Here is a 27,839-nt window from a genome sequence, read left to right as displayed (position 1 = left end):
AGGTAAGGTGGAAAAGAAGAAAAGGTTATTTCAGGTAGATTGCATTTAGGTGAATTTTTCATTATTTTAGCATCAGCTCATAGGGGAATTAACTCCTTCCCCTATTTATGACCTCCAGATGCCTAATTTCTTTGAGCAAGACAGACTGTCTCAGCCCCCAAAGGGACTTGGGAGTGATTATTTTTATTAATTATATTCTAGAGATAATTGTGCCAAAACATTAGAATCCAGGGGCAATATGGCTCTTTTTTTTTTTTTTTTTTTTTAATTCTGTTTTTATTTTTAGGTAATCTCTACACCCAACATGGGGCTAGAACTCAGAACGGTGAGATCGAGTTCCAGGCTCCACCAACTGAGCCAGCCAGGCGCCCCAGGGGCAATATGCTTCTTTCTTTGAATATTCCAAACAAGAATTTAAATGAAAAACTCATTTTAGTTGGGGGTGGGGGGAAGGGTTATGTAGCCATCAGATCCATGGGAACTCCTTTTTGATTACGTAATATGTTTTCTGAAGAGGTAAGAAAGTATCCACCATATTGATATTTAAAAATTAATAATAGGCAACCTGGGGCCATAGTGAGGCTTTGCTGCCTGGGATGAGGACATTTCTCCCTCTTTTTTCAGCAAATTCGCTGGTCCCAGCTATCAGCTTACCCCCCACCCTGAGTGGGAGTGCAGCACAGAGCAGTCTCAAGATTCTACCAAGAACATTTTGCCATGATTGAATAGGAATCCCAGATAAAAATGTAAACCATCGACCTGTTCACTCTGATATCCCTGAAAATGAATCACCATTGAAGCAAAAGCTAAGAGAATTAAGGCAAGAAACAGAAGGATGGAACCAAAAGTTCTGGGCAAACCAAAATCTGACTTTTCGTAAGAAAAAAAGAACTTGTTCACTCAAGACCAAAAGCTTAAGGCCTGGGAACTGAAGCAGAATCGGGTCAAACAGCGACATTGAATGAGAGAGAAATGGCTGACTTTTACAGGAATTTTTAAGTAAAAATTTTCAGAAGCACATGTATTATAACTGAGACTGGTACAGCCCAATTTTGCCATCACCTTCTTCATGGGGAAAATAGGTGATTTGGAACAAGCTTAGATTGAAATAAAAAAGAAGACCAGAGCCTACCCTGACCCACCCATCCAGTGTCCGAGTTTCCACAAGAAGCAGCTGGTTTAGGAACTCACATTATGAGGGTTCTAAAAATCTGTAAGTGATCTGTGAAAACCTGTAACCCCCACACCTTCGTCATGCAGGCCCTGTGTCTTATGTCAGTGAAGGGTGGGCTGGGAGAAAGTGGGTCCTGGTGAGCCGTGGGCCTTCTGGCTGTGTGCTGACTGTGAATTCCAAGCTGCCTCTTGGTTACTGATGTGATATTAAATAGAGCCCAAGCACTGTGAAAAAAAAATCTTAATTGACATACAAAATATGTGAAGGATCACAGGAAATAAGACTACTCTATAAAGATCCTAAAAAAAAACTATCTCATCTGCAATTTTGAGTCTAGAGAATTGAGCTAAAGCTCATGCTTATCTTAAAAAGTAGTCAGGCCTATTTACTGTTTCTGACTATGTCTATATTTAATAAATTCCTTATTTCAACATATATTAGTTCCAAATCAGAGCCTACTCTATTTATCCCAAAGAAGTTTCAATGTAACCTCTAATCTAACTTAGTTCTAAATGCCTTTGATTTCTTAATGCATGATGTTGATAAATTTTTATATTCATAACAATAGCTAACGTTTATTGAGCACTTACTGTGTATGTGGTAGTATACTTTATAATGCATTTATTTTAATATAGATTCTAATATTATCCCCATAATTCAGAAACATTTATTCATTTAACAAATTTTTATTGTTCTGTACTACTCACCAGGCATAGAGGGTAGAGCAGTTAAAAAAAAAAGAGGAAAGTCTCTACCCTTGGAGAACTTTCATTCTGGTGGACGAGATAAACAGTAAAGGAACAAATACATATATTATATGTGGTGGCCATAAGAACGCTCCTTGCAGATCTCCAACAACATTACTGACCAAGGGTTCCAGTTCTGGTGCACTGCAACCCCCATCACTACATTTGTGCCTAGGCTGCTTTCCATGGTCGGCTGCCAGCCAATGACTGACTGTCACAGTGACACTAAAGTGGAACTGTTTCAGGGAAACACAGGGCCTCTCTTGCAGGTGACTTTGACTCCAGGATCTTCCAACAGCTTTGCTGCATCTTCCCTAGACTGTATGGCAGTGTGGGGCAAGTCCATGCACTTCCATTTGAAGTCTCTTCGCTCTCCCAGCCTGCTACACTCCTTCCCCTTCTTCACTCTTTTTTTTTTTTTTAAGTTTATTTATTTATTTTTGAGAAAAAGAGAGAGAGAGAGTGCAAGCAGGGGAGGGGCACAAGAGAGAGGGAGAGAGAATCTCAAGTAGGCTTAACACTCAGTGCAGAGCCTGATACAGGGCTCAATCCCATGACCTGAGCCAATGAGTCTGAGGCTTAACTGCCTGAGCCATCAAGGTGCCCCTGCCATTTTCACTTTTGAGGGCATTTTCCCATTAAATTCTTTCAGATATAACCCCATCTTGGCATCTGCTTTTCTGAGGCCCCAGACTAACATGTTATGTTAGGGGGTAACAAGTGCTATTAGAAAAAATAAAATAATAAGGGTTAGAAATAGATGCTCTTAAATAAGGATGGCAAGGGAAGGTCTCAGGCAGAGAGGTAGCACTTCAACACATAAAGAATTGGGGAAAACTGATGCACAGAGTGAAGTAAATTGCTTGAGATGACATCACTGATTGGTGGTAGATCAGTAGATAGCTAGCACCTTCAAACAACTGCTTTTGTATGTTATTTGTAGGTAAGTGATGATAAAGAAAGTGTAATGGGAGCATCAGTTTAGATGACATTTCACATTACACAATTGGTACATGCAGAATCAGAATCTACTTCCAAAGATATGAGGAAAATCCTGCAGAAACCACAGCATAACACAATTAATTCCTGTACAGGCTAGCCCATATTTCCTTTCATCCTGCTTCATTCTGGTGTTCCCATTTTGCCCTGTTCCTTTGTATTTATTTTGCTAGTGCTGTAACTTCTATACTAGTTTTTTCAATCAACAGTTTTAAAATAGGGTATGACATTGAGTTTATCTTTTTTCCTTCTTTTTCCGGTCTTGTTTCCTGAAACATCTCCATCTCCTTCAGTGCCTAAGTTGGCACTGAAATGTGTTTCAAAATATAACACAAGTTAGAAAAATAAGCACATCCTTTTTGGATCTTAGCTATATAACATCTTAAAATTAGCATATTCCCCCTTTTTGCCCATATGGGCCAAATCTTCCTATTGATGTCACATTATATTAAGAAAGCGGAAGAACTTTCTATTCTAGGTTAAAATCTAGCCCTTCCATCTAAGGAATTCTAAGAGACACACCCTTTTATTTATCTAATAACACTCCAGCTTAAGCCAGGGAAATCTTGACACAGTTTTACTTACTTTTTTCTTAGTTTTTGAAAGTTTAACTTTTTTATGTATTATAATTTTCTAAATATTCTTTGATATATTTATGAAGTGCCCTGATCAGTTACTTCAGAATCGATTCCCCTTGCTTGCTCTTTCGGCAAAAGCTGGCACTCTTCCATCTTTCATAGAAAGCGAAGTGCCCTTCTTCCTACAGAGTAGAGCATGTGGAGGTTGAAAGTATTTTTCATAAGAAAAGAATCGTTCAAAGCAACACTTTCCTAAGCTTAATAAAAAGCAGTCGTAGCTGAGAAACTGCAATGATGTCATGCAAGTTTTATCTTGCATAAGCAGCAGAGTGAGGAAATTCCAGAATTAATAAGTCTGCTGGTACAGCTGTGCCCTGAGTTGGAAAGTTCAGGATGTTCTTTTCATACTCACGACTGGACATTTTGCTCCACATTAGCCTTTGTGAGAATAATTGGCTCTCTCCATTTCCAAGCTGCTAAAACATTTATAAATGGGCCTATTTAGAAAATGTAAAAGTTTAAATGGATTCAATAAATGGTCATTCTGACTCAAAATGATTGTTTTTATTTGCCTTGATTCTGTAATAGCCAGTAATTAGTTATTTTAAATTATCAAGTACTTTTGAATATTGAGTTAAGAAATGCAAAATCCTGACTTTGAGAAATGATTGAAGAGAGTGGCCTTTTAACGATAACTCTAGTTATTAATGTGGCTGTAGTTATTATCTAGAGAACAATTGGCCAGCTGATCATCAGGAAATTGGCTTACATAAAATAGGAGATATAATTTCATGATCCGGAAGTCTGTTGAACAGTATAATGGAAATTGAGTGGGTTCCCTCTAAAGTTTTGAAAAGCAGAAAATATTTTCATTTAAAGGAATGGCTTTGGCGTATTATCACACTAGATGACTTCTTTCAACCTTATGGTTTCTTAGTGTCCTGCGTTTCTTTCCTCTTTCTTTCCTCCTTTTTTTGCCTTTATAGGGGAAAGAAAAGGAAGATGACACAGATTAAAAACAGAAATCAGCAAATTTAATCAGAATGCACTTTTGTGTTTCTCAAATTTCAGAATTAAACATGCATGTTGCTTGTTTTATTTAGTTCACTTTCAACACAGTCTGAAAGCTCAGCTTCCTCTGATCATGAGTGCCTGAAGGACTTTGGAGGGATACTTGGAAATTGCTCAATTTATAGCTATATTTTCCCCAATTGAGATAATGGAGATTTATTATTATTTTATCTAATGTAATAAAATAGTTTAAGGCTGAATTTTATTCTGAAAGACAAGACGAACAATGACTTTTTAGAGCATATATTTTAGAGCCAGACTTATCAAGTTCTCTCCCTTTTGAGCTAGAATTAAGCAAATCATCTGAGTTCTCTAAGACTTAATTTTTCTATATACAATTAAGATTACTTATAATACCTTTCTCACAGGATAATTATGCAAATAAAATATTTCGAATATATGTTAAAAAGTCTTTATAAAGCCATGAGTATAGTACCTGGCACTTAGTAATCTATCAATAAAAGTTATATTTATTCTTTTACTTTTTCTTTTAATTTTCTTTCTCCTTTCTTCCGTTTTTCATGTATACAAATCTGGCTGGAAAAGATGCCACAGTCTTTTTGCTGTTCTAAAAAGACTATTCTGTTTCTTCAGACTTTGAAATATTTAGCTGTTTTTCAGGTCAGTGGAAACCTAGTCAAAATTGCTTTCAAATTCTCGATTGTGTAGCAACCAGAGTGTGAAATTTTGGCATTTCTAAAGGTGTCAGACAGCTGAACTAGAATTAACAGATACTTCCAGGAAAGGAAGAAATACAATAGTGAACAGAGTTATTCCATCATTTTGTATCCAATCCTAAAAAAAATATTTAGGATTTTCCCTTTTTAAATATTCCTTTATGGTACTGGGGGGTCGGTACTGTTATCGCTGGGCCCCTTTTGGTGGTTGACAGAATGGGGATACTGAACATAGAGTTTAGTTATTTGGACATAGCTGAAATCATGCAACAAAATTTCAATTTAATGAAAAATAGTAACTCATCTCAAACTACTAATAAAAATTAAACCATTTCATCATAATGCATCATAGAATATGACTCATTTTTATTTTTTAAAACATTAAAAATGGACAAAAAATGGTATGGTGGGAGCCTCACATCTAGCTTATCACAGATGCCAACATTACTATTTTAAAACAGGTAAACACCAAGACATAAGTAAAACTAAGTTATATTTTAAATACACATTTAAAGATATATTTTAAATTATACAAATTCTCTACAACTTCGGTATATGTAAATACAATACTTTGATATTGCTACTTTCTAGGGATTGCATTTTTTCATAAGCAATTCAAAAAAAAATTCTCTGCCTTCAAGTCTAAAGGATGATTAAAACAAGCACCAATTCCAACACCGCATACATAGATTCTTTTGTAAATATGTAATGTTGTTAGGTGGCATTGCTTTGACTATGCACTCTCCTGCCTAAATTTAGTCTGGTGCATAGTTTTCTGTGGATGAGACATTCCTTCTTTGGTATAAACATCTATTACAGAACTCTTAACTAAACTAAAATGACAATTGATTTTTATTTCTTTTTAAAATTTTTTAATTTTTAATTTTTTAATGTTTTTATTTTTTGAGACAGAGAGAGACAGAGCATGAGCAGGGGAGAGGCAGAGAGAGAGGGAGACAGAATCCGAAGCAGGCTCCAGGCTCTGAGCTGTCAGCACAGAGACCAACGCAGGGCTTGAACCTACAGACTGTGATATCATGACCCGAGCTGAAGTCAGACGCTCAACCAACTGAGCCACCTAGGCGCCCCTGATTTTTATTTCTAAGTAGCTCAGTCTTATACTCTTCCTCTATCATTTTTAAAAAAATTTTTTTGATGTTTATTTATTTTTTTCAATGTTTATTTGTGTGTGTGTGTGTGTGTGTGTGAGAGAGAGAGAGAGAGAGAGACAGAGAGACAGAGACAGAGACAGAGCGTGAGCAGCAAAGGGGCAGAGAGAAAGGGAGACACAGAATCTGAAGCAGGCTCCAGGCTCTGAGCTGTCAGCACAGAGCCCAACGCGGGGCTCAAATTCATGAATCACAAGATCATGACCTGAGCTGAAGTCGGATGCTTAACCAACTGAGCCACCCAGGCACCCCTCCCTCTAAAATATTTAAGACACATCTATATATTAGTTTGAGCCATTCATACCAATATGTTCACATATATCAAGATTGATACGTTACTACATTGCTTTCAGATACTTTTGTGCTTATCCATTTCTTGTTTTCATTTGTGTTTTATAGCATATACTCCCTAGTACTTAAGGACTGAGTAGAATTTAAAGATTCAAGGAAAAAAAGTCACTAATTCTAATTATATTTTCTTCCTTTGTATGTATGTGTATATATATATATATATACATATACATATAGGCATATATATATATATATATAGGTATATATAGGTGTATATATATAGGTTATATAGGTAACCTGGTGATTCAAAGCCAGTCAAAAATTACAAGGTAGTTTAGAAATTTTAAGAATGACTAATGAAAAGACTTCATCCAGATGTGCTATTTTATCCTGGTCACCAGAAAGGAAGAACCCAACCCTTTCCTCCATAAAAAATGTTTGTGCATTGTCTTCCATAGCTTTCATCCATTAAATAAAACTCCAAATGAGTCTAAATATCTTGCACTGCACTTTGATTCTACATCATTTTGAAAATTTGTTCAGGAATAGCAAATATTAAAGGAAAAAGAGATGAAACCTTTTGTTGTCAGTTACTCTTCTGGACTTTCTCAATGAAAAGGCCGGATTATTTAGACCGAGTGAAAACAACATTATGAATGAAGACAAGTGAGTTGAAAGTTTTTAAAACAAGATTTCAAATTGTTTATTAGTGTTTGAGATGAGATCGAATTTAAATGTCATAAAAGGAAAATTGCTAAATTGCTATTAAATTATTGCTACTAATGAAGAGTGTAAGTGGCTTTGCCAGTAGGTAGAATAATAAAACAGCAACATTTATGGTTCGAAGTTTTTGTGGCACATACAACTTTCTTTTCATAGGTCTTCTGTTTCTGGTACAGTGGTATCCTCTGTAGGTTCAGTTGTTATCACTATAGGAATATTCTCAGATATCCATCCCTTAGGAGTCCTATTAAAGGACCGTCTGCCAGAAAGAGGATTGGCAAAACCCATAAACCTGGGATCTGTTAGGAGTAGTAGCTCAAAATCTGGAACCTTGAATTTAACCATCTTTGATGCTTTTTCAAAACCTCCAAATGGGGTAGCAACTCTGTGGGAAGTGAAAAGAAAAGGATATGTTAATTAATTTTCAAATTCACTTGCCAATAAATAGAAAACAATTTAATTCATGATTTTATGGGCATGTCGTTATGTTATATTCTTTGTATGATTTTCAGGTTTTCACCTCTGAGGCAAGCATTTTTTTTTAAGGACTATGCTTTTAAGATAATAAATTGGTGTAAATTCCTTTGTATGTACTTTTAGTTGATGACTAAATCATCTATTCCTTACACCCTGAACTCCCTGAAAACGTTTCTTGCCTTTGTGCCTTTGCTACCAGTGTTTCCCCTGCTTAAGATATTTCTTCCTTGCCTTCTCTCCACCTGTGTCCGTCTTGTGCCCTTTAAGTTCCAACTCCCTTCCAATTATTCCAGCCCACACACCCTTCTTTAGCCAAATTCCTGTAGCATCCATTGCTTTATGTCAGTTATTTGGTGCTTACGATATGGTACTTTGTATTGTTAGCTTTTTTTTCATCATATGATTTGGTTTGAGTTTGGGTTTTAATAATATGGTTTGGTATAATTTGTGAATTATAAACTCTTTGAAGACAAATAGTATGTCTTTTGTATCTTTCTAGCTCTACCTCAAAACTCTCAGTATTCTGTTTTTATTTTGAATAAAGACCAACTTCTTATCTTGGCATTCAAGGTCCAACATAAAATTCTAGCTGTGTTTGATTTAGCCATTAATTTATTTATTCATTTAGTGCCAGGCACATTTTCAATGTTAGGGGTATAGCAGTGAACATTGTAGTCAATGTTTGAGCCCTTATATTCTAACAAAGGAGACAGACAATAAAAAAATAAACATATAGACAAAACATTCAAGACTAATGAGAGCTATGCAGAAAATTAAGGTAGTATGATATAATAAAGCATAAATGAATGACTAGATAGTCAGGGAAGACTTCTCTGAAGAGGTGACATTTAAACTGTCATCTGAGGATGAGAAGTTAGCCATGGGCAGTACAGCTGAAGCACATCAGCATTTCAGGAAGAGGGAGTAGTTAATGCAAAGAATCTAAGGCAGAAATAATGTTCGGGGAAAGAAGGAAAGCCTACATTGGTAGACCAGTAGGTAAGGGGTTGGTAGAGAGAAGAGAGGACAGAGGGGTGTATTGTACGGGACTTTGTCCAAGTAAGGAATATGAATTTCATTGTCAGTGTGAAGGGAAACACCGTAAAATGTTAAACAGGGAGTAGTGTAACCTGATTACATTTTTGTAAAGTTTACTCTGGCTGCTCTTTCTCTGCAAATAGATTATAGGAGGACAAGAGTGAAAGGAGAGAAGACATTGTGACAATTCAAGTGAGACATGATGGTGGCTTGGATTTCAAGTGTTTTCCATGAAGATGTAAAGAAGCAGGTGGTTTCAGGATGTGTTGAGCAGAGTCAACAGGATTTTTTGATAAAATGGATAAAAATTGTGGGGGAAATAAAGAAACCAAGAATTGGTTTTGTGTTTAGAGTTTTAGCAACTGGCTGGTGGAATACAGAAAGGAACAGGTTGGGTGTGTGGGTGGAAAAGAATGTTGACATCCTAGTGGAAGGTCAATCATGCTGGTTTGCCCTCTTCTCTTTCATGCACCCTTTGTTCCAGCCAAACTGAATGCACAGCTTGCTCTTCACCTTATTCTCTCCTACCTTTACTCATACTCCTTTTCTTTGTTGGTATACTCTTACACTTCATGCTACATTTCTAAATCTCCATTAGGTTATAACTGTAAATTCTTTTTTTTTTTTTAATCTTTTTTAACATTTATTTATCTTTGAGAGAGAGAGAGAGAAAGAAAGAGTGCAAGAGGGGGAGGGGCAGAGAGAGAGAGGAAGACACAGAATCTGAAGCAGGCTCCAGGCTCTGAGCTGTCAGCACAGAGCCTGATGTGGAGCTCAAACTCACGAACCGTGAGATCATGACCTGACCCGAAGTCAGATGCTTAACTGACTGAGCCACCCAGGCACCCCTATAACATAAGTTCTAATCTGCACTTCCAAATTATCTAGTTCTTTAGTATGTTATTTAAGTAACATACGTAGCTTTCTTCTGGAAGCTTTCTCTGATCTCCCACAGCCAAAAGTAGTTCTTTCCCCTCTAAGTTTTCATGGATTCTATCTTTACCTCTCATCTCACCCCATTTCCTATTTTCCATTATATCCATTGATATATCTGCTTTATTTTTTGCCAAACTGTACTCCAGGAGGACTGGAATTCTCTCTCATGTATCTTTGTAACTCATTACAATATACTTGTGTAATGCATTGTACCTAGAAGATCCTCATACACATCTGGACAGTGCAACTGGCAAGACTATACAGATTCTCCAATAATGTGGAAATTATTTTAAAGCCTGGAAGAGATCTGATTTTCTTTATAGCTCAGTCACTCTGTGATCTTTCTTGAATATCTTAATTTCTGTGTGGCAATAGTGAGGGGCCATGGACTCTAGTTAGGTAAGGAGAAAGTGGTTGATGGACTTTGAGAGATGGGATGGCTTTAACGTGTGGGGCTAAAGTATTATTGAAGGAAAGATGAAGAAGTGAAAGGTAAAATTACAATGTGATAGAGAGTGGAATGCTTGAAATTGAGATTTTGAAAGAGACACAGGTATTGGTGATGACAAACTTTAAGAAAAACCAAGAGTGACTGAGGTGGGATTGAGAAAGCTATCCTTAAAATGAAACAAAGTCTTGAAAGGGAGGAGAGTTCAGTGGCTCGTACATGGATCCTGAAGCCACAAAGAAGTAAGACAGGAATAGTACTGGGGAGGAAGACAGGGAGCCAGACACTAAAATCTTCAGTGAGGGGAATGTCTACAAAATGAATAGATCACACTCAGATATCACCTCACACCAGTCAGAGTGGCCAAAATGAACAAATCAGGAGACTATAGATGCTGGAGAGGATGCGGAGAAACGGGAACCCTCTTGCACTGTTGGTGGGAATGCAAATTGGTGCAGCCACTCTGGAAAACAGTGTGGAGGTTCCTCAAAAAATTAAAAATAGACCTACCCTGTGACCCAGCAATAGCACTGCTAAGAATTTACCCAAGGGATACAGGATTACTGATGCATAGGGGCACTTGTACCCCTATGTTTATAGCAGCACTCTCAACAATAGCCAAATTATGGAAAGAGCCTAAATGTCCATCAACTGATGAATGGATAAAGAAATTGTGGTTTATATACACAATGGAGTACTACATGGCAATGAGAAAGAATGAAATATGGCCCTTTGTAGCAACGTGGATGGAACTGGAGAGTGTTATGCTAAGTGAAATAAGCCATACAGAGAAAGACAGATACCATATGTTTTCACTCTTATGTGGATCCTGAGAAACGTAACAGAAACCCATGGGGGAGGGGAAGAAAAAAAGAAAGAGGTTAGAGTGGGAGAGAGCCAAAATATAAACTGAGAACAAACTGAGGGTTGATGGGGGGTGGGAGGGAGGGGAGGGTGGCTGATGGATATTGAGGAGGGCACCCTTTGGGATGAGCACCGGGTGTTGTATGGAAAACAATTTGACAATAAATTTCATATATTGAAAAAAAAATGAATAGATGACCTCAACAATGGCTGAACAGATAGTACATGGTGTCACATGGTATAGAATCTCTGTCTTGTTTCCCATAATTTTGTCTTCCAGTAATTTTCTCCTCTGAAGAGCAGCATGTTTTATTTTCTATTGCATCTATATTCAAGATGACTCACCTTATGATATTTTCCCCAAATTGCTGTGGAAGATATGGATAACAACAGGTCACTGATTGGTTCAGTAACCTCAGCCTAAGTTAGTACTCAGCAATCATATCAGTATAGACTTTCATGTCCAGAGTAAAACTGTTACTCTGGAGGTATAAGAGAGATCGGTTTAGAAAGAACTTGAAGAACTTAGATTATCATTCAGGTCCTTTATGATTATTGAACTTCAGAAGGCATAGTGATGATGCAAGCTAATATTTATTGATTGAGTACTATATACCAGACACTTTTTAAAGTGCTTCTCAAACTCTCTTGGTAGGGGAGTCACATTGGGATCTTGTTACAGTGCATCCACTAATCCAGTCAGTCTAGTGTATATCCTGAGATTCCACATCTCTAACCAGTTCCCAGGTAATGCCATTGATACTGGTCTGTGGATCATACTTTGGGTACAAAGACTTTACATGATTTTTTCATAAATCCTCACAACCTTATAAATTGGTTCTACTTCTATCCCTATTTAATAAATAAGCCTGAGACACAGCTAAGCTAAATGACTTGCTCAAAGTCACTTTCTATTAAGTTATAGAACTAGGATTTATACCCAGGCTGCCAGACTCATGGGAGGCCTGCTTTTCTAGTCACTATCCTATACCACACCTTGACAAGAAAATTCTTAAGGAAGATTGGGCCTTCTGAGATCACTTTCTAAGTAGAGATGTGTGTTTAGGAATGTCAACCTACCTGGGCTTTGTCTAAGTGATATAAAACCAGGTTGCTGTCACATTCACGATGCAACTAGCTGATTCAATATCCCACATTTTGTCATTTGATTTACTAAACTGAAGGGTCTTTATGACTCAGATTTGATTTAAACTTCTTATTCTTGGATGTCCAAGATGTCCAAGACAATATTTTATCATTTTAGAAGCTGGCTATTATATAGCAATAGTTTGTTCATTTGAGATTCATTCATTTATTCATGCAACAAATTACTGATGGTTTATTATGTCTAAACACCCTATCTGTGCTAGGAGTTCAAGGATGGAAAGATTACCATAGGTCTTACAGACAAGTAAAAAGTGAAACACGGGGAAGAAACAACACATCATTGAATATGACAGTTGCTCCAAGGGAAGAGTATCTATGCAGAGAAGCTTAGGGTAAAAGCACCTTAGTCTGCCTGGTTGGTCAGTAACCACTTCTTAAGAAGCCTAGGGTAAGGACCAGCTACATTAATTTGTATGGTCCAATGCAAAATAAAACCTTAGAGATTCTTATTAAAAAAAATTGTTAAGAATTTCAAGGCAAAGACAGCAAAGTACTGAAACCCAAGCAGAGCCCTTCAAAGCGTGGGCACCCCAGGTGACTGCACAGGCTTCACATCTATTCCTGGGAGTTTGAGAATATGCACATGCTCACAAAACTTAATGGGTAATCATTTCACAGTATATACACATATCAAGTCATTATGTAGTACACCTAAAACTAATGCAATGTTATGTGTCAATTATATCTCAGGAAAAAAAAAATGATTAGCCATGAGTTGACTGTTTAAGCAGAATGGCTGTTACATAGAGGTTCATTATACCATCCTCTCTTCTTTTGTATATGTTGCATATTTCCCATTACTAAGTTGTTTTGCTTGTTTGTTTAAAAAAATATATATGTTTATCCATTGGATGCAAGAGGCTGGAGTTGAACATTTCCAGAATTAGGCTGAATTTGGCCAATTCTTAAAAAACCTTAATTTCAGGGGCACCTGGGTGGCTCAGTCGATTAAGCCTCTGACTTCGGCTCACGTCATGATCTTGCAGTTCATGGGTTCAAGCCCCATGTCAAGGTCTGTGCTGACAACTCAGAGCCTGGAGCGTGCTTCACATTCTTTGTCTCCCTCTCTCTCTCTGCCCCTCCCCTGCTCACACTCTGTCTCTCTCTTTCTCAAAAATGAATAAACTTAAAAAAAATCTTAATTTCAAATCTTAATTTCAGAATGAATTTTGCTAACATTTGAGTTTGACATTTAATGCATCACTTTTTACCTTTTTATTCAGTTCAGTTTTGTTTTTCCTTCCCAATTTGTAGGTCATTTTCTTCTGTTATAAATGAAAACATTCCATTCTGGTCCACCACCCATCTCCTACCTCCTACCAGTGATCCAGTGAAAGATTGTTGTTTGAAAAGCTGCGTTTTCTTTTCTTTGGCACCAGAGAGACTGTATCCTGTTTGTTTGAATGTTTATTGCCCTCAGCATACAAAGTAAAAAAAAAGTCTATCAACAGAGATGTTAAAGAGTCAATGTGAGAGATCATTTGTAAGATTTTTTTTTTTTAATTTTTTTTTCAACATTTTTAATTTATTTTTGGGACAGAGAGAGACAGAGCATGAACGGGGGAGGGGCAGAGAGAGGGAGACACAGAATCAGAAACAGGCTCCAGGCTCCGAGCCATCAGCCCAGAGCCTGACGCGGGGCTCGAACTCACGGACCGCGAGATCGTGACCTGGCTGAAGTCGGACGCTTAACCGACTGCGCCACCCAGGCGCCCCTCATCTGTAAGATTTTTAAGATATCTGTAAATAGTGTCAAGTTTTAGTCAAAGGTAGTGAAGCAAAAATTTGCACTTAAAGATTTGGAATATTCTATTAAAAGATGACTGTGCACCTCTATAATTCTTGTAACATAAATTCTTCAAACATAGATCTGACTTAAAAATGATTTTTACACTTTGTCATCTGTGCAGTGAATAATAAGCATGTTTCACTCAGATTCACAGTTAATAGATGCTTTCTTGATTATTTTGATCGATCAGTAATAGGGTTGCATTTGTTAAGACTAATAGTGCTTGACATATAATATGCCCATAGTAATTACTGATTATTCTATAAGGTAAAGAATTATGTAAAATGGTTGTATAGAAATTAAAATAAATATTCTACTGAATACACATGCATGTAATACATTTAAAGCCACTTCTATAATCATAGATATATACAGATGAGGAAACTAATATAAGGAGGGTTTAAGTGACATACTCAAAGTCATACAGCTTTTTTAAGAAGAGCTGGAAAGCTCCTTGTTCCTAGTTTACTTTTCTTCACATGTTAAGAAAGCTTAACATAGTATTACTTGAATAAAGCATAATATTTAAATAAACTAAAAATGAGTACAAGAATACAAAGTTGTTTTAAACCATGGGCCATTTTGAATATATGATTAGACTTCGGAGCCAATTCTTACCCAGTTCATTATCACTGCTGAATGATGTTAGACTGTGTCTTAACCTTATATGCTTTATTAACAATATCCAGGGATTGAGCCCCACATTGGGCTCTGTGCTAAGCCTCTCCCTTCATGTGGCCCTTCCCTGCTCTCTCTCTCTCTCTCTCTCTCTCTCAAACACACACACACACACACACACACACACAATATCTAACAATTATGTATAATAATATGGTGTTACCAAATAATATTATTTTACTCTTTGCAAAGGAATTAGGGAATATTTGGAGACTGCTTATTTCCCTTCCTTCCTGTTGCTCTATTTTATTTTTGCAAAAGTGAAAGAAAAGATATATTAGAAGTCTTATAATAACATTTAGTTAAGAAACAGAAGGGAAATGATATATCTTATTACATTTTATTTTTAAATAAATGTTTTTTTTTCTCATAATCTTGAGTTTTGTTAAAATAAAGTCTTGGTAAATAACCTATAATAGAAAAGGTATTAACCCAATTCGTACCTGGAAATTATTTTAACCTCTCTATTACATGGCTGGAATGTGTTCTAGACTAATTTGATGAATGGCTTTTATCACATCTAATTTATAATAGATACCTATTGAGATTATTTTGCCTATGTGATTTTTAAAATTTAGTTGAAGTGTAAGATACACTAAAAAAAAGTATACAGATCATAAGGCAAAATTTAGTGAATATTATTTATTTTCTAATTATTTGATAGTAGTATAAAAATATAATTTTTATGTTGACCTTGTACTCTGTGGTTGTACTAAATTTATTTACTAATTCTGATTACTAATCTGCTGCTTTTGAATTTCCTATGGACATAATCCTGCCATTTGTGAATAAGGATAGTTTTATTTTTCCTTTCCTATTCTTACACCTTTTGTTTATTATTATTATAATTTCATTGTCTAAAAAGTGTCAAAAAACAACTTTTCTGTCTGAAAATGTGTATGTAAGTGTGTTTTTTATTTTAACTTTTACCTTTAAAGAATATGTTCACTGGAAATAGAATTATAGGCTGGCAGTTTTTTTTTTTTTTTTTTTCATTTTTAAAGTGTTATTCCATTGTCTCTTATAATTCCAGTTGCCTTATTTTTACCCTATCTGTACTATCTGTGCAAAGCCTGATGTGGAGCTTGAACCCAGGAGCCATGAGATCATGAGCCAAAGTCAGACACTCAAACAACTGAACCACCCAGGCGCCCCCAATGTTTTGTATTTTTAAGTAATCTCTACACCCAATATGAGGCTTGAACTCACAATTTTGAGATTAAGAGCTGCATGCTCTACCAACTGAGCTAGCCAGGCTTCCCAATTTTGAAAACTTCTTAGCTATTAACTCCTCAGATGTTGTTCTGGCTTATTTTCTCTCTTATTCCCTCATAAGACTCTATTGGCATTTTTTATTACTGTCCCAAGTGCATCTTCTGCTATTTTACTGCATTTTGAGTCCTTTTGATCATTTTCTGTATCAGTTTATGAATCCACTCTTCAGCTGTGTTTCATCTGCCATGAAGGCTATTTGTTTAATCTTTAAAAAAATTTATCATTAAATATAATGCAAATATAGAAAACTGATTAAAATGTACAATAGCTTATTATAAAGCAAATAACCTTGTAACTACTACACATGTGAAAAGTTTCTCCAGAAGCCCACATGTGCCTGCTCAATCCCAATCCTCTCCGGATGCTAGTAGTAGTAAATGTTTTGACTTTATGGTAATATAAGTTTATAAAATATAAAAAAAACCTTTCTTTATATGTTAATAACCCACATCTGTATCTCTAAATACTCATGGTTTAGTTTTGCCTGTCTTTTTAAAATGTCTTTTAAATCATTTTTACATATGGGATTTTTCTTTAATCTGTTCCTTGCATTTATTTATTGAAAATACTGGATCATTTGTCCCATAGAGTTTCCCACAGTCTGAATTTTACTGATTATATTCCCTTGGTATTTTTAACATGTTTGTTCTTTGTATTTCCTATAACTTTTATATGGGGCAGAGGGAGGAAGAGAGAGAGAGAGAGAGAGAGAGAGAGAGAGAGAGAGAAAGAGACAATCTTAAACTATGAGCTCAGCACAGAGCCTGATTCAGGGCTCAATCTCATGACTCTGATATCATGACCTGCGCTGAAATCAAGAGTTGGGCGCTTAACTGACTAAGCCACTCAGGCACCCCAGTCCTTTGACTTCCTCATTTCAGTTATTATATGAATACTTCATTTTATTTTGCTTCATTTTACTGAGCTTTGCAAATATTGAATTTTTACAAATTAGAGGTTTGTGACAACCCTGTGTCAAGAAAGTGTATTTTTCCAACAGCATTTGTTCATTTCATGTTTCTGTGTCACATTTTGGTAATTCTCACAATATTTCGAACTTTTCATAATTATTAAACTTGTGGTGATCTGTGATCAGTGATTACGACTTGCTGAAACCTCAGATGATGGTTAGCATTTTTTATCAATAAAGTATATTTTAATTAAGGTAGTACATGTTGTTTTACACATAATGCTATTGCATGCTTAATATTTCATAGTATAGTGTAAATATAATTTTATATGCACTGGGAAAACAAAAAATTCATTTGACTCGCTTTATTGTGATAATTTGCTTTATTAACAGTGCTCTAGAACTGAACCCACAATATCTCCAAGTTATGTCTGTATATTTTCACTTTTGTAGAATTTCCATTTGATTCTCTTTTTAAAAACATTTCCAGTCTGCTGATATTCTTTGTCTTGTTATCTATTTTCTTGAACATATTATTCACAATTATTTTAGAGTATCCAACATTCCAATAATTGGATCTTTTGTGTGTCTGTTTCTTTTGTTATTATTTTTCTCTTTATTTTTAGTCATTTGGTCTTGTCTCATAGTATGCTTGTCTCATACTATGTCTCATAGTAATTTTAATTGACTGATAAGCATGTGTACAAAAATTGTAGAAATAATTTGAGTATTGGAATGGTGTTCTCTTCCCTCCAGAGATGATTTACTTTTGTCCATGGCAGGCAGTTTGACATAAAGGAATTGATTTTTATCCAATCTAGGATAGGATATATATCTTATATCTGCTAGGCCTCTCCCCCTAGCAGACCCTATATTCCTATTTTTGGCCTTCCCAGATTCAAGATTGATAAAGGTTTGCTCACTATTTCTGCTTCTTCTTAGTTGTTGCCAATAAATCAGCAAATGCCTTAAGAGGAAAAGTGGTACCAAATATTGGGTTTATATCTCTAAATGTCCCTCATATCTAGGATTTTGGCCTTCAAGTCCTTACTTCGTTGGTAGCGCTTTTTTTTTTTTGTTTTAATGTTTATGTATTTTTGAGAGAGAGAGGCAGAGCACGAGCAGGGGAGGGACAGAGAGAGAAGGAGACACAGAATCCAAAGCAGGCTCCAGGCTCTGAGCTGTCAGTACAGAGTCCGACATGGGGCTCAAACCCATGAACTGTGAGATGGTGACCTGAGCCGAAGTCAGACGCCCAACGGACTGAGCCACCCAGGCTCCCCTCTTGGTAGCTTTTTAATCACTTTATAATAACTAGATTTTCTACTTATTTTTATGAAGTTGTTCTAATATAAACTAGTCTTCCATAGCTGGAAATAGATTTCCACTTCCTACCTATGTAACTTTTTATACTCATTTATTTAGCAAACATTTAAGACAAAGATCATGATTATGTTGTTTGTTTCTTAAGTAGGCTTTTCAAGCAATGTGTGAAATAGACAAGGCCTTAAACTTGTGTAGCAAGTTACATATACTTTAAGGACAAAAAGAATCTTAAAGCTACCCGTTAGGGATTGCCTACATATCATCCTATTTTGTTTCATCTATTATTTGACAGTAATAAAGAATCTAAGAATATTGCAGCATTATTTACAACAGCCAAGATATAGAAGCAGCCCAAGTGTCCCTCAATAGATGAATGAATAAAGAAGATGCGGAATAAAATATACACAAAGGAATACGACTCGGTCATAAAAAGGATGAGATCTTGTCATTTGCAACAACATGAATGTGCCTAAAGGGTATCGTGCTAAGTTAAATGAATCAGAGAAAATTCACTTATATCTGGAATCTAAAAAAACAAAACAAATGAATAAACAAACAAACAAAAAGCAGAATCAGACATATAAATACAGAGAGCAAACTGATGGTTGCCAGAGAGGAGGGAGGTTGGGAGCATGCGCAAAATGAGTGAAGGAGAGTGGGAGATACAGGCTTCCAGTTTATGTAATGAATGCCATGTGAATAAAAGTACAGCATAGGGAATATAGTCAATGGTATTATAATAGCATTGCATGGTGACAGATGGTAGCTATACTTGTGGTGAGCATAGAATAATGTATAGAGTTGTTGAATCACTATGTTATACATGTGGAATTCACATAACACTGTGTATCAACCATGCTAAAATTAAAAAAAAAAATTATCATTACTTATTTTCTATCTCATAAAATCAGTGAAAGTGACTAAATATTGGCATATGTGTATGAAATGACATTTGTACACATTAAAATGATGTAGATGCACATTTACTTATATCAAATTATGCTCATAAAAGAATCTAAGAATACAGTAATATTAACATTAAGCTGTAAAGTTTTTATTTCTATATTGATGTATATATAACAAAATAAAATTTTCTCAAGTAAAGGAGAAATATTAAGAGGTTCTCTCTCTCTCTCTCTCTCTCTCACACACACACACACACACACGCGCACACACACAATGTTACATTTACAAAAGCCTTGATTTAACACAGGAAACTACAGTTCGTAATTGGATGGTATTGTGTTCCCTGAAATAGCATTCACTTGGTATTTATACAATCAGTAAGCATCTGTTTATAGCCAGCCCAAATGTACCAGTGTGTTTGTAAAACTGGAAAACAAACTGTTCAGCAGGCATGGGGTGGTAAAGCCACAAAATACACCAGAAGTCACACAGCATCTCTAAAGCACTAATCTCAAAAACAAACCTCAATTATTTCATTATTTTCCATTTTCCCTTAGTGTTTTACTTTTTATAATTTTCTACCCTCCCATTTTGGAAAAAAGTTATATCATTGATTAGAAAGGGCCTCCAATCTCCTTTCCTTGATACATCTCAATCCCTCCTTAAATTCTATGGTATACCTCATTTATGCAACAGAAATATACTACCTACTATTAGTAACATATATAATACTATTAGTATTACTAATAATGCTAATAAGTATTAATAATGGTAATAATAGTAATAGTAGTAATAATGCTAATGTTAGGTGTAATCCTAGTAGGTCTATTACTAATAATAGGCATAATATTAACACCACTATTATAGTAGTGTGTGAAAACTAAGTATAATTTATAAGTACTGAGGAAGGTCACTAATTAAATGCAGGCTTTGTGGTATTCTTTTGTAAATAAAAAAAGTTACTCCTTAATTTATTAATTTTCAAATGAATCGTCATTAAGCAGTCTATTAATTGGTTCTACTTTTCTGTGGGTCCAAAACAGCATACTGGATATATTTTACTCTAAAATGAAAATCAGGGGCACGCTCAGTCGATTAAGTGTCCGACTTCCGCTGGGGTCATGATCTCACGGTTTGTGAGTTCAAGCCCAGCGTGTGGCTCTGTGCTGACAGCTCAGAGCCTGGAGCCTGCTTCAGATTCTGTGTCTCCCTCTCTCTCTGCCCCTCCCCCGTCACACTCTGTATCTGTCTCTCTCAAAAATAAATAAACGTTAAAAAAAACTTTTAGACAAAAATCAAATGATCAAAGAATGGATTATAATACCATTAAAAATATATCTAAAATAGCCATGGGAATTATTAAAATTGGGTAGCAGGGAGAAATAAATATCTATTGTGAATACTATCATGCAGATATTATTTGGCAATAATTTTGGTAGCATAAATTTTGGTTTATCCATGTGCTGGAGTCTTGAACCACAAATCCTTAAGTTACCTTTAATCTGGTTTAAAAAGTGTAAATTGGGACCTAGAGTTACACAGTAATTCTCATTGTCCTATATGTAATTTCTGAAATTCTTGAATAGCATTGTCATTTGAAACAACACATAAACACTAATATCAACCTTTGAGTGAGAAATTATTAGTTTTTGGAAAAACTTTTTAATAAAATTATGTTAATAAAATTTTTTTTAAAAACATTCTATAATGTGGGAAATAATCTTGATGTTGTAACAGTGATAGTTTCTGAATCACTGCCTTCATTTTTATAGTAAAAAACCAAGATTTGCCATATTAATAATATTGCAAAAATGAGTCCTTGCCTAGGCTTAGGAGTTACCCTATATTGCCATTTTGAGTCTCTTCTTAAAAGAAATTTTCTTTTTCTACTAGAAAATTCAGTTCTCCATACCATGATATAAAAGCCTTGGTGTTACACGCCAACAGCGTCACCCAGGATAATTGGATTACCTGTTAAAGCTCCTGTAATCAGGCAGTTCTGCCTTTCCTTCAGGCTTGAAAAATTTAGGGTATAAAGCCTCTAAAAGCTCCGGATCACCGCTAATGGCTTGTTCCCAGGGAGACTGATAGTACTTAGGGACAGCCGTGGTGTTGAACTTTTCAGGAGGAATTTCCTTCAGTGGTCCAGAATATCCTTTGGAAAAATATAGCAAGAATAAATAAACACCGAGTGCCTAGGATTACAGAACTCCACCTAACATTTTACCATGTTTAATTTTTCAAGCGGGGGTGAATTTACGAAGAATGCGTCCTTTTTATGATCTCTCAGACAACAGTCTGAAACTGTAAGACATTTTTAACCCCTTTAAATTTGTGGAATTTTCAGAAGAAACCACTTTTGTCAACATTTAATTATACCAAATCATACAGTTATTTCTTTCTTGATTATCTTTAGTATGTATTTGTTCAATGAAACTATTCATTTAATTTTAAAAAGTTGTTTCCCTTACATTAATTTATAGTAGGCTTTAGTTACCACAGTGAATGAATTAAGTTAAAGTTATATATATTGAGTGCCTACTGTGGTTCAAGTGCTGGGGAAATAGCCGTGAAGAAAAAACCTCCCTCCTCTGGGAGCTGATTCATTAGAGGTAATACTTAGGTCTTGTCTATCTTAAATCGCTGAGTGATCTGCAAACCGTTTAAGGTTCAGAATGGTGAAGTAATTTGTTTTCACCATCTTAGTCAGACCCTGATCTTATTCCCTGAGGAGTCCATCCCATGATTACTTTGTTCCTCAAGATTTCTTACGTAACTTTTCTGCTTCCGGTCTCACTTCCTCAACTTCTCGCGGGAGCTGGACATTTTTTATAAGTGCCGTTTAAAAATCACACGAATTTCTGGCATAAACTTTAAATCATGTTCACATGCATCAAGTGACATTCTTCAAGTTATTCAAAGGCAGCTGTGTACTCTCCATCTACACTACCATACCACCTCATTGTGTCGTTTGCATAATTCTCTTTTCCACTGTCAAAACCCTTTACCATTTGGTCACTCTTACTTTTTTAAGTTTCTCTGATTCTCTTCTCTAAAATGTTTTCTATTTTCTTCTGTCAAATCACACCTATCCTTTCTTTACACTAAAGAGTTTATCTCCTCCAACAAATCTTGCAGTTATTTGTTTGCACTATTAATTTTCTTCTGATTGCCTTCAGTATCTCATGATAATCTCTTCTAATAATCTTTTTTTCTGCTTGCCACTTAGTTACTCAAAGCTCTTTTCTTATATTATCCATGCTGCCTAAAAAAATTCCATTTATATTCATGGCTTTGTAGCCTACATATTGATGATTGCACATTTTTAAATCCCCAAGACTTTCTGTTCAACCACCCATTACATTTGTCCAAACAAATATTCCCCTGCCATCCTTTATAACCTGTCTAGACCTATATGTGCCTGTTTCTAATATATTTAGCTTCTTCTTCTATACTGGTTACCTTAATGCTATCACTACCCTCAGATGCCCAAGACAGAAGCATTATGCTAAACTTTCCCTCATTCCCACAATAAATCACTAAGTATTACCATCTGTGCTTTTTAAGGACTTCTAAAATAGTGGCTCTTAAACTTTGTTGCTGAATAACTTTGGGCACATATTTAAAATGTGGATAGTGGGCTCTTCCCTCCAGAGATTTGATTTCGGTAAGTCTCAAGTATGGCTTACAAGTCTTAGGGAAGGGATTTGCAAAAAGAACATTGGGAAACCTTGCTCTAGAAAATTCCCTCTATCTTCTTCATTTTTGTTACCACTGCCTTGGTTTAAGCCTTGACCATCTCTTGCCTGGGCTTTCACAATAGCCTTCATACTAATCCTTTAGATCCCAACCCTTCCCCCATGTCCCACACTGCTGCCTGACTGACCTTTCTAACTGGAAAACCTGATCCTGTCACTGACTTCCCTTTCTCAGGGTGCTAAGATGGCTCCCCATGACAAAAGTCTAAATTACTCAGCATTGCACATGTGGCCTTAGCCCCATCCAGGGTAATGTCCTGCCATTCTCTTGTCCCTTTAATGCTCCAGAACTTGGGTCCACTCTACCTGAAGCTTGTTGTGTCCCCGTATGATTCCCTACTTGTTCCATTAGTTCCCTGTGCCTGGAATGTTTTTCTAATTCTTGCCACCTGCAAATTCCTATTTTAAGCCTTAGCTTGAAGTTACCTCTTCTATCTAGACTTTCCTGTCTCCCTCAGAAAAGGAGAGTTACTTTCCTGGCATTTTGCATTTGTATTGTAAACATAACTCCATTATCATAACTATTACATTTTAATGTCCTCTTCCTTTCCTAAAAGTGATCAAATGTCAGCCATCTAGAAACTGGAAATTTTAGAATTTTATATTTTTAAAAATTCCTTGAAATCCCACTACCCCAATACAGTTATTTTATCTGTGTGTATTTTGTCTCAGTATTTTTCCACCAATAAACATAATGATCACATAACTATAATTCTAGTGTACATTCTAGTGTATTTTATTCCTAACCAACTTTGCTCAGGATACTTTTGAAGTTTCTACATCATGTTTGTAATAATTTTAAAGGTTTTATAACCTTTATTACATTGAAGGATGACAAGGGGTCTAATCTTTTCACATTTTTTTAATATTCCAAGTTTCCCAATTTCTTTTTATAAATAGAATTAACTAATAACTCTTTTCTGATGTGCTGATTTATAGGAAAGAATGTGCATATGTTTAAGCTCTCAGATACATTACATTTCAGCAATGCTACACGATAAAATTTCTTGTTTGATTTTAAAATAATGTCTTTAAGATAACATTTCAGTTCAAAGGAACTTAATTCCTGCAGTATTATGGCACTGTAATACTCTTATTGATTCATGTTTGAGAAAAGTTAGATTTTAGATACATGGCATGTTAACCAATAAATCTTTTTGCTAAATTAGGATAAACTGAAGTTTGCTTCCTCAATTATCAACCAAGGAGGAAGGATCCATTACTCTTGCTTCAGGACAAACTATCTGATAACTTCCAAAATCCTCCTTTTCTTAGTCTGTGTTAGATAGACATTTCCTAATATTTAATAATTGGATATATAGATTTAAAGAGCTCTATGAGTTTATACTTTTAAACTTTCTCTTTATATTTATTTATATTTATATATTCATATATATATTTCATTTATTTTGAAATAAATAAAATGCATATATGATATTGAATTATATATGCAGAGGCAAAGTGAGACCACAAATATAATGTGAACTTTTTCCTGTCTCCCTATGCATGAATTCCTGGAGGGTAGAGACGAATTTTTTTTTATTCCCTTTGTAATTACATAGTTTATAAAGATGACCACATAATAAAAGTTCTAACTTCGTGCTGAGAGTACTGGATTGAACCAACATAATAAGCCTTTCTATATGTCTTCTCTTTGCTATTTAAAAAAATAAACAAAAAAACACTCCAAACATTAGAAGGCAAGTAGTTGCCACATAGTGGTTGGAGCTAAAATAATATGTATGTATTCTATTATGTTTTAAGGATATAAAGTTGATAAGGAAAGGATTAACTTTAGCTAAGTACAATGGTACCCCACTTATCCTTTGTTTCACTTTCTGCGGTGTCAGCTAAAGGCAGTTATCATGGTCCTATCCTGTCCCCAAGCGGGTGCTCCTCCTTCTGATACATGGTCAGAAAGTCAATAGTAGCCTAACACAAGGCCTGCTTCACTCACCTCACTACACCTCCCCATGCAAACATTTTATTATCTCACATCATCACAAGAAGACAGGAGAGTACAGAATAATAAGATATTTTGAAAGAGAGACGGAGACCACATTCACATATGTTTCATTATAGTATATTGTTATAATTGTTCTACTTTATTATTGTTGTTGTTAATCTCTGACTGTGCCTAATTTATAAATTCAACTTTATAGTAAGTATGTATGTATAGAAAAAACCATTGTATACATAGAATTCACTACTGTCCACAGTTTCAGGCACCCACTGGGGTCTCGGGCATATTCTTGTGGAAAAGGAGGACTACCATACTTTATTATATGTTTGGGACTATACTTATCAAACTTAATTCTCACAGCCCTGTGCAGTGAGATTTGTTTTCCTTATTTTACAGATTGAGGGAACTGAGATTCAAAGAGATTTACTTTATTTCCCAGCACAATTTTAAAATAGGCGGGGATGGAAGGAGCTAGGAGGCTGAACCCAGGTCTGTCTGATTCTAAAGCTTGTTTTTCTCCTGTGTGCTTAATGCTGTATATGTAAATCTGTTACCTGCTTTCCTACCATGAAAAAGGCTACTGGAAAACTAAGAACTTTATCACGATGCTTTACTTCAGAATTCTATGCATTCTAATTGTGTATTTGGTCTCCTTCAGTGTTATTTTATTGTATATATCAATACTTTTTCTCATTGTGGTGTTCAATAAGAGTGTCAGTAAATCTAAGGTCATCAATGACTGGCATTCAATTTACTTTTAAGTAAGATTAAATGTGATACAGTTGCTTTACTTACATATTTTCAAAAACTATTGCTGTTGTTTGAGGAGAATTCTAGAATTACTTTTCCTAAATTTACTGTTTATAAAAATATGACATAAGTATTGCTAATTTCAAGATAAAAGTATTTGAACCTTTAAAAAATCTATACATTCTCTTGAGGAAATACTTGAAGGTACTTGCCATCAATTATTTTGAAAAGATGTTGTCTAAATAGATAATTTTTGTGATAGATTTAGTATTTCAAAATCTAACAGAATTTCTAAATAACATATACTGACTGGATAAGGATTTGGTTCTCTTTTAAGATATTAAACAAATATGCAATCTTAAAGAATTGCATTTAAAGTCCTCTAAGAAAGCAGAGAATAATAAAAGCAATCTCCACAAGGTCACCTTACAAGAGGCATCTGTAAATTTGGTGTCTGGATTTAATTGTTGATCAGTCAATATGAGCTTATAGCCATTCATAACCTCAGTTTCTTAATTTGTACAATGAGGATTGTAATAAATGTGTCAGAGTTATTTTGAAATTAAAGAAGACAATATATATCATAGCCCTTGATAAATTATAGTCCTATACAAATAGAATGTCAATATCATTACAAGTGATTCAATTTTTAATATAACAGATGATTGCCAACAAATACAACAAAACTTTTGAAAGAACATAGGAAATGTTTTATATGACTTCTTAGAACTAAATCTTTATGTTCATATTGAACTTAACCACAAAATAGACATATGATAACCAAAGCCATGTCATTTAGATACCATTCATTAAAGGGTCCAAATGACCTGAGTCATATATTTAAGTACACACCAATTTTATTCTATTTATTTTATTTATTGTCTGTAAGGGGACAGTTACCTGGTGCAATGTTTTCTGGATTTGGGGGACTTCGTGGATCCGGGGTGTTGGGAGGAGTAAATGGGGCTTGTTGTGAGCCACCTTCCAAGTTGCTTCCATCCAGTTTCCCGTTCTGCATGGCAATGTTGTGCTGTATTTGATCAAAAGTAAACTCTGCTGAAAACTCAAAAATGTTGGACACACTAATAGGAGATACTGTATGTGCAAGACTCCATTTATATATTTAAAACTTAAATACAGTGCCACTTTCTTGTTTCTTGGGGCTTCAATAATTTATATGTAGTTGGTTAAGTTATTGAATGAGAAATTTGACTGACACTAACCTAGGATCCGTTTTATCACAACACTTCAGTTAATAATAATTAATTGAGGGGTGCCTGGGTGGCTCAGTCGGTTAAGCATCTGACTTCCACTTGGGTCATGATCTCTGAATTCGTGGGTTTGAGCCTGGCCTCGGGCTCTGTGCTAACAACTTAGAACCTGGAGCCTGCTTCAGATTCTCTGTCTCCTCTCTCTGCTCTTACCCTGCTCGCCCTCTGTCTCTCTCTCTCTCTCAAAAATAAATAAACATTAAAATAATTTTTTTGAATAATTAATTGAGCCTCACTATGTGCCAGACACTGTGTCTAAGGCTTGGTATCACTTATTTAATGTACTATTCACAAAGTCCCTATAAGGTGAATCTATTTCATTTTTAGGTCTTACAAATCTAATATTATAGAGCATACCGGCCAAAGATTTGGCTTAGTCACAGTTACATTACTATTTTGTTTATACTGAGATTTAATTATATTCTTTAATTTGTCTTGTTTAAAAATTTAATCTAAAATTTGAACTCTAGTTGTGTATAAAGAATATACTTGGAGGAAGGAAGAATCTGGGATTTCTAGGAAGTAAAATGCTTAAAAGAGATGTTCATCTTTTAAGTTTTAGGTGAATTTGTTTTACTATTATAATTTAGGATTTATTCTATGGCACTAATATAGCACCTTTAAAAACAGTTAATTTGCATTTTAACAGAGAAAAAGACATTGTAATAGGTGATGTCTTCAGAAGCAAGGCTAGGCATTATCTCTATAATAAAGCATTGTTGTAATTTGATATGAGAAATATGTGTGTTTTAAGAAGAAGCCAATCTAAGAAGTACCTAGTCATTTTTTTTAACTTTAGAAAGAAAAATTTAGTGAAGAGCATAGCAAATAAAAGCCAATTTTGATTTTATGTGA

General features: G+C 35.2%; 1 protein-coding gene across 2 annotated transcripts in view; it reads right to left on the bottom strand.

Annotated features, from left to right (window-relative positions):
- Positions 1-7,362: 7,362 nt before the first annotated feature.
- Positions 7,363-27,839, bottom strand: part of MYOZ2 (myozenin 2) — a 41,022-nt gene continuing 20,545 nt past the window's right edge. For both annotated transcript variants that reach the window (XM_049631097.1, XM_049631098.1), the window contains exons 4-6: positions 26,614-26,743; positions 21,214-21,397; positions 7,363-7,813 (exon numbers count right to left, since the gene is read on the bottom strand). In XM_049631097.1, the coding sequence (XP_049487054.1) occupies positions 7,579-7,813; positions 21,214-21,397; positions 26,614-26,743 (549 nt within the window). In that variant the 3' untranslated portion in view covers positions 7,363-7,578. The remainder of the gene's footprint in view (positions 7,814-21,213; positions 21,398-26,613; positions 26,744-27,839) is intronic.

The sequence above is a fragment of the Panthera uncia genome, chromosome B1 (assembly GCF_023721935.1).
Source record: "Panthera uncia isolate 11264 chromosome B1, Puncia_PCG_1.0, whole genome shotgun sequence".
In the NCBI taxonomy this organism is placed as follows: Eukaryota; Metazoa; Chordata; class Mammalia; order Carnivora; family Felidae; genus Panthera; species Panthera uncia.
The sequence above is the reverse complement of the archived record's forward strand: the minus strand, read 5'-3'. Positions and strand labels throughout refer to the sequence as shown.